This window comes from Phyllopteryx taeniolatus, chromosome 1, assembly GCF_024500385.1.
Source record: "Phyllopteryx taeniolatus isolate TA_2022b chromosome 1, UOR_Ptae_1.2, whole genome shotgun sequence".
Taxonomy (NCBI): domain Eukaryota; kingdom Metazoa; phylum Chordata; class Actinopteri; order Syngnathiformes; family Syngnathidae; genus Phyllopteryx; species Phyllopteryx taeniolatus.
The window spans coordinates 11734759-11747196 of record NC_084502.1 but is presented as its reverse complement, the minus strand read 5'-3'; the positions used below and the strand labels follow the sequence as shown (position 1 = coordinate 11747196).

Here is a 12438-nt window from a genome sequence, read left to right as displayed (position 1 = left end):
ACTTTTTCGCTGGGCGTCGGGCCACTCACTTATTGCGACAAATAACTCATGAATATGCAAATTGATTGTGTATAATTGACATAGTCAATCCCACCACACGTCAGTTGTACAGCCGGGTTCACGACCCTTGTCTTGCATGCTTCTTCTCCTGACCTTGTCCTGTCCTATCTTGTCCTGTCCTTCCCTCACAGGGTGGAGCACTACAGACACATGCAACACTCATATCGAAGGCTTCTTTGTTGTAGATGTGTAATGATTGACTTTTCTCATCCTGCTTACAATTAGCGTTTTGTCTTTCGTCTTCGTTTCTCTCTCCCCTCTAGAAACTTGTGACACAGTAAAACTGTTCCGGCATGAAAGGAATACAGATCCTCCATTCTGCTTGACCTAACAGCCAAACAGGACAAACAAAAAAAAGTAACTTTGTTACTTTACTGATTACTTGATTTCAAAAGTAACTAAGTTAGAAAAAAAGTTGCTTTTTAGTTACTTTCAGCAGCTGCCAAGTGGCAGGAATATCACTTATCCACAGTACAAAAAAAAGGATTATCTTAACTGTACCCATGACTTGGTAATGTACGCCACACGAGTTCCATCAACATGAAGCAATAACTTAATCCGTGTAGTTGAAGCCACATTAAATCAGCAACTTAGTGCAGACTTGACATGACAACACAGTACAGTAAGTCACTAAAGGTAAACAAGCACACCATTCTCAGTACAGTGCTCTAAAGCAGGGGTGTCAAACTCCTTTTTGTTCATGGGCCACATTCACTCCACTTCGATCTCAAGTGGGCCGGACCAGAATATTTGTGGCCTTATATACAATAAATAACGACATTTTTTGGGCGCACGTAATTACAACTGCATTTTGGTAAATACATTTATTGATTATTATTAGACTTTACGCCGATCTGATCGGTAGCGGCCGATAAATAGCATTTTATGCTGATCGGCTTTCATGTCATAATTTGACGATCCGATCAATGACGTCATCGACCGGTTCCGCACGAGACATTTAACGCCGCGTCGCCGTCGCGTATGAATCCAAAAGCTAGTTTGTTTTTAGCCTTATCGCGTGTCTTGTGGCGCAGTACTGTAACTATCTGACGGCCAATAAAGTTTTTTTCAATCTTGGCGGTGAAAAAACACGTCAACGGTGTGGGACTATTTTGCGGGGTCTCACGCAAATTTTCAGTCTGTGCACAACTGAAGTACGTGGTGGAGAACGTCATCTAAATGCTTCAAAACAACAACTTTGATCGGGCACCTGAAGAATGTACACGAGGAGGAGCGTGCCGCGTTCAAGCGAGGCAGCGTGAAAAAAAAAAAGCCAAAGGGACGCAAACTCTGGACAACACCCGTCCATATAGACGGGACAGTGAGAAACTTAGCGTAAGCATGTCATTAACGGTATTTGTTAAAGTAATTTAAATGCAATAAGTTAGCACCCATTATTTCTGCCATGTTGTAATGTTGATCTGACCTAAACTTATGTCCTTGAATGCCCCCCAGAGGTCATTGATGTTTTAACTTTTGTCTAAAATGCTACAGAATCATTTTGAGTTCGGATGGGCGACCCTAGTGAGGACAAGCGGTACAGAAAATGGATGGATGGATGGATACAGTACTCAGTGTACAGTACACAAGTAAATCCAATAAATGAACAGGTCACGTAGATGGACACATTGCTCCATCTTGTGATCAGATCGGTTATCGGTTTTGTAAACTTGCTGATTGGTCCCAAAAATCCTGATCGTGTGAAGCCTAATTTTTCCTCTTCTTATTATTACATTTTGTTTCAAATCATATGAGCAATCTCAAATATCATAACAAAAACTAGTCCAATTTCAACAGCATTATGAATCAGTGTTTTCATTCACATATGCAATTTACAGATCACAGCAGATCCATAAACTGTATCTGTACCTTTTCACTTGTTTAGAAATCATTTTAAATTGGTGACATCCATTTTCACATCCATCTGGCAATCATGAAAGGCTCAACTGACTCATCACACGAAAGTGGGAATTTTAAGGAATGAAATTGCAGTTATCCCCCTGCCTTGTAAATGTACACAGGCAGAACTTTAAAAAAAGAATTAAGACAAAGTTCATGTATTAGCTGTTTCTATGAAGGACATACTTATCCACACAAGAGAAACTTAAATTAGCTGCTTGTTTAATAGTCACCCAGTAACTTGCCATTAAAACACAATGAATCTACTGTATATAAGGTTAGCATTAGTCAGCAACCCCTCTCCTACTATTAGCAAGCATCAAATTAGCTTGTAGCCAACATTTCCTGTCAGGGGGTCGTCACCACAGCGGGTCACTCACATGATTGCTTTGTCTGACGTATCCCAACCCTTTGTAGCCGGGATTTACGAAACACATGCCGTGGCGTGTCACGTAGGGTTTTTTTTGAAGGCCAAAACATGGAGGACCCAAGTGCAGGGAAACAAGGCACAAGTCTCAAAAATGATATGAAATTCCAAAGCAAAGGCAAACAAGGATCATGGAAAACGCAAACTAAACAAAGTCCCAAAACTGATAATCAAAGCAACAAAGAATCACTTCGACAAACCTTTTGACTGGAAACAAGACAGGTGGCTTTGACACGTGACACAGACCGACGACAATGACACCGGACAATAACAATGAACCGACGACAAGTGAAAGAAACCAAGGAACTAAATACAAACAGATGGACGCGACAACGAGGAACGCCTGGACAAGACACGAGCGGCCGGAGGGAGCCCATTGGTCGACACAAGGTAGAAGGTTGACGAGAACGGGCGGACGCAATAATTAAATGAGCGCACGAGACATGAAAAACAGGAAAACGTGAAACAAAACCAAACGACCCAAACCATGACAGCGAGAAGCACGGACTTACGTGACACGAGGAAGTTGAAAGCTCTCACTTTTCTTTGTAAATACTAAATAATATTAAGTATTGGAAGTCCTTCAGTGAGACGGTCCTTAACCTCCATCACCGCGCACTTAACATGCCAGTAAAACTGTATTTTTTTTAAAATGTGTAAATAAAAAAGTTGTCATGAGCGGTGCCCTGCAGTCCTTTTTGTTGGAGCCCGGTGGCGCTTCGCGCTCCCCTCGCCCTCTCTCCGTCTCTCTCTTCACCGGAATCAGTACCACCTCGGCCGCGCACCTGCACCGAAGCCTGCCAGATGCCGGAGTATTCGTGGGCATCTGAAATGAGCGATCAACATCAACTCCGTCCTCAAAAAGGCCCAGCAGAGGATGTACTTCCCGCGGCTTCTGAGGAAGCACGGCCTGCTCAGGCAGTTCTACACGGCGGTCATCGAATCGGTCCTGTGTTCTTGCATCGCAGTCGGGTTTGGTGCTGCCACAGAAAAGGACAAACTCCGACTGCAACGGACAATCAAAACTGCTGAAAGGATTGTCGGTACCCCCCTTACCCACCCTTGAGGACTTGCACACTGCCAGAACTAAGACAAGAGGGTGCAAAATCCTCTTGGACTCTTTTCTTTGTGCCGCCGGAGCTCACGGGGAAGAAAGCGGTCCGATGGGCCCGACCGAGCGAGCCGGCGTGTCGTCGCTCGTGTTTGCGCCATGTGCGGCGACCATGATTGGGATGTGGGAGGAAAAAGCGGAGTGCCTGGAGAAAACCCACGCAGGCACGAGGAGAACCTACGAACACCACACAGACGAGGCCGGATTTGAACACGGGTCCTCAGAACGGTGAGGCAGATGTGCTAACCTGTCGTACACCGTTCCACTGATTAACATACATTTAAAAACAATTGCTTAAGTGTACCACCACCATATAAAAGTATCGTTTATGATTATTCACACAATTCAGCAATTTACTCGCAAAACAAACCAATTTACCTATTTCAAATCACAGTCCCAAACAGAACATGGATTAATCATCGCTCCTGCAATTATTGAACTTTCTTTTAATGATACTTTGTTTTCCTTTATAATCCTCTCGAGGAGTCTGGGCTTTTTAACTTTACCCATGCAGTACCCTGAAATGGCTAAACTACAAACACGGTTTAGACGGACGGACGGACGGATAGATAGGCAGATAGATAGATACCTTTGCACATGCCTCTGTAATAATGAGTGAAATGAAAGCAAGAGACAAAGTAAGCAGGCAATCTTTGCAGTTAGCGGTATAGTAACTCCCTCGCCCCCCTCCTCCTCCCCACACACACGCACGCAATTGTAATTTTGAGACGATCATACGTGATGTCACTCGGGGAAACAACTTGTGGTTTTATTCCCTTGACAAATGGAGCAGCATTGCTAATGATAATGTCGTGTGCAAAAAGAAAAGCTATAGATGATATGATAGGAGTTTACCGCCTTAGTGGACTTTACAAGGTGGGTAACAGGCTAGCTAGCTTGCTCACTAGCAGTCCAGATGAGTTGAAGGCTCATGCAAAAACAGGCGACTTTCAACCATTAAGTGCAACAATTCGGTCGCAGTCTCGAGCCCAGACGTACAGGTGGAGCAAATATCTTGCGGCTATTTGATGAGAAAGGAAGTGAAGATTGCGCTGCGCGAGATTCCCGCTTTCAACCGCAGCGCCCTCGCAAGGCGTCATAGTGAAAAAAGGAAGTGAATTCAGTTGAGCGCAAAGCTGCAGGAAGGTTTCAAGCACGCTGACTTTTGGGGCCCGCGCGGAGACGAGGGCCTCTTTCCTTTGTGCCGCCGGAGCTCACGCGGAAGAAAGCGGTCCGATGGGCCCGAGCGAGCCGGCGCGTCATCGCTTGTGTTTGCGCCACGTGCGGCGACCATGAGCGGCAAAAGCAACTCGCCAAACTCCGCCGTGATCAAAGCGGAGGTCAGGAGGTTTGAATCGCTCTACGATGCCTTCGGCAGACTCTCTAAGCAGCTGGGAAGGGTCGCGGATCCGCAGCTGCGCTCAGGCCTGAAAGTCTACCTCCGCAGTATAGAAGGTAAGCCGCTCTTGCGTACGCTGTGATCTTTGATTTGTTTGCGAGTAACATGCGTGACCGTCTGCGGTCACAGAAACCATCGATATGCCGCAAAAACGCATCTGGAGCAGTCCGCGATCAATATTGCTATCAAAAACCTTTCTTTAACCAGGAAAACAAAAACAGAAACACAATTGAGAGCGAAATCTCATTTTCCAGGGTGGTTTGGCCAAGAAGGCGGAGCACAATTCATGTCATAACAATACAGTCAGCGTATCCATAGAAGAACAAACAGAAAACTATTTGCAATTTGAAATTTCTTGTGCAAATTCAAAAGCCATGTTTTCATTTGTGCAACTTACAAATCAAAGTGGATCTTTATATGCGCCGTTTATAAAACTTCTTGTTCAGAGCTAGAACTCATTTGAAATTGACATACATTTCCGCATCCAACTGGAATTCTGGAACAACATACAAACAACAGTGGGAACCTTTCAGAAAATTGGGGCAAATATGTACATAAAGATGTGTGGCAATGCATTAAAAACACATAAAAGTTGTTCCACCAAAGCAACCTCTTGTGACTTGAAGCCGTTTAACCCTAACAGACGTTTTGCAATATTCAGTGTCTAAATATATTTCCGCATTTGTGCAAAGTTGGTCCAGCGGCATTTGATATGAAGGAGGTTTGCTTTGCCTTCTTCACAAGTGCACCAAGATCAGGCGTCAAATCCTGAGTAGCAAACAACTTCAGAAGCTCGTCGAAGTGGTAAGCGGTCATTGAAGCGGTTGTCACTGCGCCCTCCAGTGGACAACGTTAGCAACGACAGTTACTTCTATTGTTAATGAGTTCTCTTTCCCCACGGTTGTGTATGTTTGACACGCTGGTTCAAAGGTCAACTGTTGAAAATCTCCATGGTGCCCATGGTGAATAATGCATACTACGCTTTCGACTGTACGAGACGTGCGCACATGACAGCAGAGGAGATGGATATCGTATCGTTTTCTGCATTTCCTGTGTCAGCCGTGGTTTTTATCCGCGCGGATTTTCATTTTTTTGATTCCTCAATCCACATAGCAGTTGGGCCGCATATAGCACAGTGGCATTTACGTTTGAATGGGCCGACGGACGCGGCGACTGACGGAAACGTGCCAGAGCAGCCGGAGAACAGTCGCGTGCGGCCTACTTCCTGTCTGCCTGTGCGCAGCTGCCCTCAAAGCCACTTCCTTTCACATGAGCACGCCCTTTTCCTGATGAGTTGTACCTCGTTTCCTCACATGCTTCACTTCTCATCGCCTCTTGTTAATGTGATACAAGGCCCCGCGAGCAATTCTGGGATTTGTGGCATCCAGCGATGTAAATCGACATCTGAAAGTGTCAGCAAAACACGAAAGGAGGGGCTAAATTGTCTTAGAATACCGTGATTGAAGTCGAGAACAAAATAGTCCGCGATTAATTGATTTTTAGAATCAGAATCACCTTTATTAGCTTTCATGTTACAAGACACGCAAGGAATTTGTCTCTGGTAGTTGGAGCCACTGTACTATGGCAACAAACAGGCAAAATGTACATTTAGGACATAATAACGCAAGTGTGGAAAGTCAGAGCAATGAAAGTGTGCCACTAGGATGGTGATGCTGATATAATGGCAAATGTGGAAATGATGCAGACTCCTCAAGCAATTTCGAGCAATTTCAAGTGACTGACATTGAGTGCAATGATGTGGTACAGTGACGATTGTGCAAATGGTGCGGAGAGTTCTCGAACACGCGAGTGGCCGCTCGTAATTAACAACAGTCAGCAAACACGGCAGCGTGATAAAACAGTGAGTGTAGAAGTGTCCCCACAGAGATGAAATTGGAAGTTAACTGTTTAAGAAGTTAATGGCAAGAGGGAAGAAGCTGTTGGAATGCCTGCTTGTTTTAGCTTGCATTGATTGCCAGCGCCTCCCCGAGGGAAGGAGCCGGAAGAGGTGGATCTTTGCAGTTAGCGGTATCGTAACTATAACTATTATGCGGAGGCTCCAGGTGGCGTGCCAATAATGAACTGTCCGTTGCGCTCGGATTTTGTCCTTTTTTGCGGCAGCACCGAACCAGACTGTGACGAATGAACACAGGACCGATGCGATGACCGCTGTGTAGAACTGGCTCAACAGCTCTGGTGGCAGGCCGCGCTCCCTCAGGAGCCGCAGGACGGACATGCTCTGCTGGGCCTTTTCCAGGAGGGAGTCGATGTCGGTCTCCCGCTTCAGGGCCTGAGAGATTGGAGTTTCCCATCAACTCAAAGGTCCCGACGGCTCACGCAGGGCAGGCCTCGACTTCAACGTTTCGGCTGGCCTGACCTCAGTAAAAGAACGCCGGCAGTTAATAGAGAGAGAGATCACAATTGTCGAGTTCTTTGCACTTCGTGAGCGTTGCGCGACTGACCTCCGGTCAAGCAGAACAACGGACACGAACCGTCTTTGACAGCTCGCTGTATTGACGACGGGGATTTTCAAAGGAAAAGTCGCTGCTTGCAGCCTAATGTTATTGCCTTCCATGCATTAACTGTATTTGCAATTCATGATTGCACTTTGTAATAGCATATTTAATGAGTGAGCCCTCGCTAAAGTAGAATTTTTCATTTATTCTTATTTTCCGATTCATTTTGCACTGAAAACTGTTACATATTCTTTGTTGAAAAGTAGTGCAATTAAAATAGGCGTAGGGTTTTTTCCTAACATGACGAATAATCATGATTAATAATTGTGATTACAATATTGATCAAAATAATTGTGATGATTATTTTGGCCATTATCGTGCAGTTCTACATGTTTGCGTCATTTAAGACTGAATTATTGTATTCGGCGTGAATATGTGTGAATGGTGTCGGTCTCTCTGTGCCCTAAGCTTAGCTGATGACCATTCCGGGGCCACCCTGCCAAAGTCAACTCGGTTTGCCTCCAGCTCACCGGAATGACAACAAGCGCAACAGACCTTCTCATCGTGTTTGTAAACAATCGGGACAAGGATACTTCCGTTTGGATTGAAAACGTTGAGAAAAACTATTTGGGGTTGTGCCGCCGGATACCCCAACCCAAAAGATTTGGTTCTCAGAATCAGAATCATCTTTATTTTGCCAAGTATGTCCAAAAAACACACAAGGAATTTGTCTCCGGTAGTTGGAGCCGCTCGAGTACAACAGACAGTCAATTGACAGAAAGACATTGACAAAAAAAAACAGTCACTGAGCAATATAGTGTTGCCGGTAATGCCGGTACAATTTTGTTTATTTATTTTTTGACGGCGGCACGGTGGAAGACTGGTTAGAGCGTCTGCCTCACAGTTCTGAGGACCCGGGTTCAATCCCCGGCCCCGCCTGTGTGGAGTTTGCATGTTTATCCCCGTGCCCGCGTGGGTTTTCTGCGGGCACTCCGCTTTCCTCCCACAACCCAAAAACATGCGTGCTAGGTTAATTGACAACTCTAAATTGCCCATAGGTGCGAATCACCCAGCATGACCGACGCTTTTGGCCACTGTTGATTTAACAGCACGCGTGTTTCTCTTCCAAATTCCTGTCATGCTGCTAGGTTTCTGAATGGAATATTGCGGCGCACGACGACACGGACGCGTCTCCAACAATTGTGCGGCCGGCGGCCTCCTTGAAATGTCGCGTCGGTCCCCTTGAGCCAAAGGCAGTCGTTGGCTTTTTCGTGTTCCGTCTGAGTTGCTCTCGTCGGGAGCTCGGGAGGAGCACGCGGCCGTAGCAGCCGGACGCTCTGATTGTGTATTACGGGACGTTGCGCATATCCCCTGATATCACATCAAAAGATTTTCGTGAGAGTAATTATTGACAATGAAATTTTGCGCAGCGGACATGTTGTTGTTGTAACAGCTGCTTTTATCGAGTGACTACTGACTAAAAATATGTCTCACTGTTGTTTTTCAATGAACCACATTTGTAACGTCGTGTGTTGTCGTTTTATAAATACAACAAGGCCTCGTGAGATGATTATATTGATGTAGTGGATGGGCAACAATTGCACATGTTTGATTCAGAAGCCCGCGAACGATAGAGTAAAGATGACTTTCGATGCTTGACACCTGAAATGGTACTAAACCCTTTTTTAAACGCTGCTATTTTCGGGAGATTGGCTCCACAATGTAACGGATCCTTCCTCAGCCTGTGCCACGCCCCTCCGCCGGTCTATTTTTGGCACGATCCAGCTATCACACAGGCAGACGCATACACGGTTGTAAAAGTGCCACACAGACACAATCGTTAAATCGAGATCTGCGATTGGTCAGAAATGGACGACAAGGAAGCGTAGGTCTATGTAGCCCATATTGCACTTTACAAGTCAAATCACACACAAATATCTGAGTAAGTGTGCAGTGACAGATAGTCACTGATCTATTGATGTCCGAAATGTTCCCATCCTCCTGCTGAGACCAGAACTTTCCCACTTCTGCTAATGAGCACATGCCGTAGCAGGTACTAAGGCCATAGATCAATACACGCACATGAGAGCTCTTTGGCCCACATCTACGACCTAGCACACACACATACGGAAGCGTTGTGAGATCCAGGCAGCGAATGTAGCAACAGAGGAGGAAGGACACGAAGATGATGATTGTGCCACCAGCGCCAGGAAGATTGTAACACCTTAGCAACAAACAAGCCAAGCCTCCCACTGAGGAGGAGCTGCGCCGAGCCACACATACACACACACACACACCAGTGCCGGTGGGGGAGGGGGGGGCGAAGGGAGTGGTGGCCCGAGGCATCCACCTGCAGGGGGGCATCCAAACGGGTTTTGTTGGGCATCAAAATGCTCTAAATCCTGCCCCCGTCTTCGAATGAATTTCGTGGGTAAAATATTTAATTGGAGGACAGACAATGCCTACCAACCCCCCTGCCTGCCTTCAGCGAGTAGTTTTCAGGGGGCATCACAAAAGGGTTGTGTGCCCGGGCATCTGCCACTGACACACAAACACGCACACACGACAGACAACTGAGGACAGATGGACGATCATGGTCAAATTATTTCTGGAAACAAAAAAAACCCAGCTTGAGTGCCCCCTTTCCCCCCTCCATTCTTAGTTCACAGTCTCCCCCCCCCCCCCCCCAGCCCTCTTTCCCAGTGATATTTTCCAGCATCTCCCCTCTTTCAGCGGCTCCAACACTGCTGCTCTACCGCCAGCCGCCGCACCCCGTAGACACCCCGCCCCCGCCTCGGTGGTACGCTGGGAGGAAGATGGAGGGGAGGAGGGAATAGGAAGGCGGGATGAGCAATCGTGAGCAGAAAGTAGGAGCAGGATCCCGCGGCTCGCAACGAGGAGATTCTTAGCAGCGCGCTTGAGAGACGGGCTCCGAGGGCGTAACGTGCCGCCGACTCGTCGGACCTGTGCGACGGCGTCTCTCGTCGTCGTAAGCCGCGACTCGCCTCCTACGTGTTGTCCCGCTCAACGCCTCTTGCGGAGATGAGGAGAGGGGCGTGATGGCCGAACGTCAAACCCCGACTCCTTCGTACGCCCCGCATATCTGCCGGGGATTTCTTTCAGCGTCTCGTCCCGATCCGCCGCGGCTCTCGTCAATGTCCTTCCTGCAGCGCCTGCCCGTGGAATAGACGCTTCTGTCGACACGCAAGTGAGGCTTGAGGAATGACAAGGGGAGCTCGTGATCCGGATCCCTGGCTGCTCTGAGGTGACCCCGCTGAATATTTCAAGACTTCACTTTATAGCTGCCGCCGATCCCGTGTTTGATCATGGATGCGATGCGGGGCAATTGCTGTCGTGAAGCGGATCTTTTTTTACACAAGAAGAGCCGGGGGGACGAGCGAGGCGTAAGATGCAGTGTGCTACATATAAGGTCAATGGAAGCCCGACAGGAATGAAGCATTGCGACCATTTATGAAGATTTATCAGCCCCGGGAGCCGTACGCATATGCGTTTTCCAGGAACAAAAGAGTTTCAGTGACTGGTGTGCTAAACCAATTGAATGTGCAGATTCTCTGTGACTTCAATTAAGACCCCAAACAAAGGAAAAGGCAGATTTGGGGGATGGATGAACCCAACAGTTCCTCTGCTGACGTAAGGAGAAACTTCATCTCCTTCCGTGCAAGTTTTTTGTCTCAGTCGGATTCTTCCGCATCCCAACACGCTGATAAACTGTCACTAGTTCACTTCCCTGTTTCCGTTTTCATACATCTACCTTGTGTCAACTGAAGCCTGACCCCATGAGCGAAGGCGGCGCCCTGCAGCAACGCACCACCTACCTCATCTCCCTAACCTTGGTCAAGGTAGAGGCAGTGGAGGAGAATGGAGGGGAGGTCCAGAGCAGCACCCCGGGCAGGGAGGCCACGGCGAGATCGAGGTCCCAGTCAGAGGAGAGCCGGGCAGAAAAGGCCGGGGTCAAGGTGGAGACTGAAGCACAGAGTGGACCTGGAGAAACCCAGGCCCGACCACTGGGGACCGATGCTCCTGTTTTCATGGTCCAAGATGAAGGCATGAAACCGCAGAGCACCTTGACAGATGAACCCGCCTGCGCTGTTGATGCCCCCAGAACTAGCAGTGAGAAAGGACTGTGCAAACCTTCTATCCCTTTACAGCCAGAGAGCGCAGACACAGACTTAACTCCAGCAGAGAAAATACATCGCACCCCTGAAGCAAAGCAATCCCGGCCTCCCTTTTACACCAGTACACCCCCGACAGAGGTGGGCGAACCCGCCCGTACCCCGACCAGAACCAGCCTGCCTATTCGCCCTGTAGGCCAGAGGCCGATGAGTCTGCTCAAATCTCACAGCAGCGTGGCCCCTCGCGGCCGCGACTGCAGGGAGGGTCGGGAGCGGAGCCCTACCTCAGCCCAGAGTCTCGATCGCAAGGACTGCCGAACGACCACGCGCTCTCCGGGCCCTTGCCGGGCCTCGTGGGCCGAGGCCGGCGGGACCGAAGCGTGGCGGGACCTGCGGGATGAGGTCCGAGCTGGGACGGAGCTGGAGATTGGAGGCAGGGTGGCCGCGATGCTCAGAGACATGCCTCGCAAGGATAGACTGAAGTCGGGTTCGACCTCCCTACCCGCACAGGCTACCCAAGCGAGCAAACCTCCACGCAAGGGGAAGAGTCGCACGCTGGACAACAGCGACCTGAACAGCCTCTCTGAAGACTTGGTGCGGAGCGGCGAGGCCCAGCAGGGCCAGCGCGGCGCCTCAAAAGATAGGAAGATGCTGAAATTCATCAGCGGCATTTTCACCAAGAGCAATTCAAGTGTGGCGGGGTCGTCGACATCGGCCGCTCCCGTCTTCATTCAGAGGGATTCCAGTGAGGAGGAAGGTGGGTGGTCACAAACACACGCTGCCGCTGTCTCCACCTTTAAGGATAGGGCAAACATTTGTCTCGATAGCAAAGGCCCTCAGGCAGCTGTTTATTAGGGTGCGGTTGGTGGGTCTGCACTACTTTCAATGTGCTTTTTTGTTTTTTTTTTATGCTATGTGTCCTGAAACGTGCTCTTGACCATGTTCTCCTTCAA

General features: G+C 48.2%; 1 protein-coding gene across 6 annotated transcripts in view; it reads left to right on the top strand.

Annotated features, from left to right (window-relative positions):
- The first annotated feature begins 4631 nt into the window (after positions 1-4631).
- agap2 (ArfGAP with GTPase domain, ankyrin repeat and PH domain 2) overlaps positions 4632-12438 on the top strand; it is a 43162-nt gene continuing 35355 nt past the window's right edge. For 3 of the 6 annotated variants that reach the window (XM_061771598.1, XM_061771590.1, XM_061771571.1), the window contains exon 1: positions 10109-12242. In XM_061771598.1, coding sequence (XP_061627582.1) covers positions 11150-12242 — 1093 coding nt within the window. In that variant the 5' untranslated portion in view covers positions 10109-11149. Of the gene's footprint in view, positions 4953-10107; positions 12243-12438 lie in introns of those variants that run through there. The other 3 variants (XM_061771619.1, XM_061771609.1, XM_061771581.1) reach the window with 2 other exon arrangements.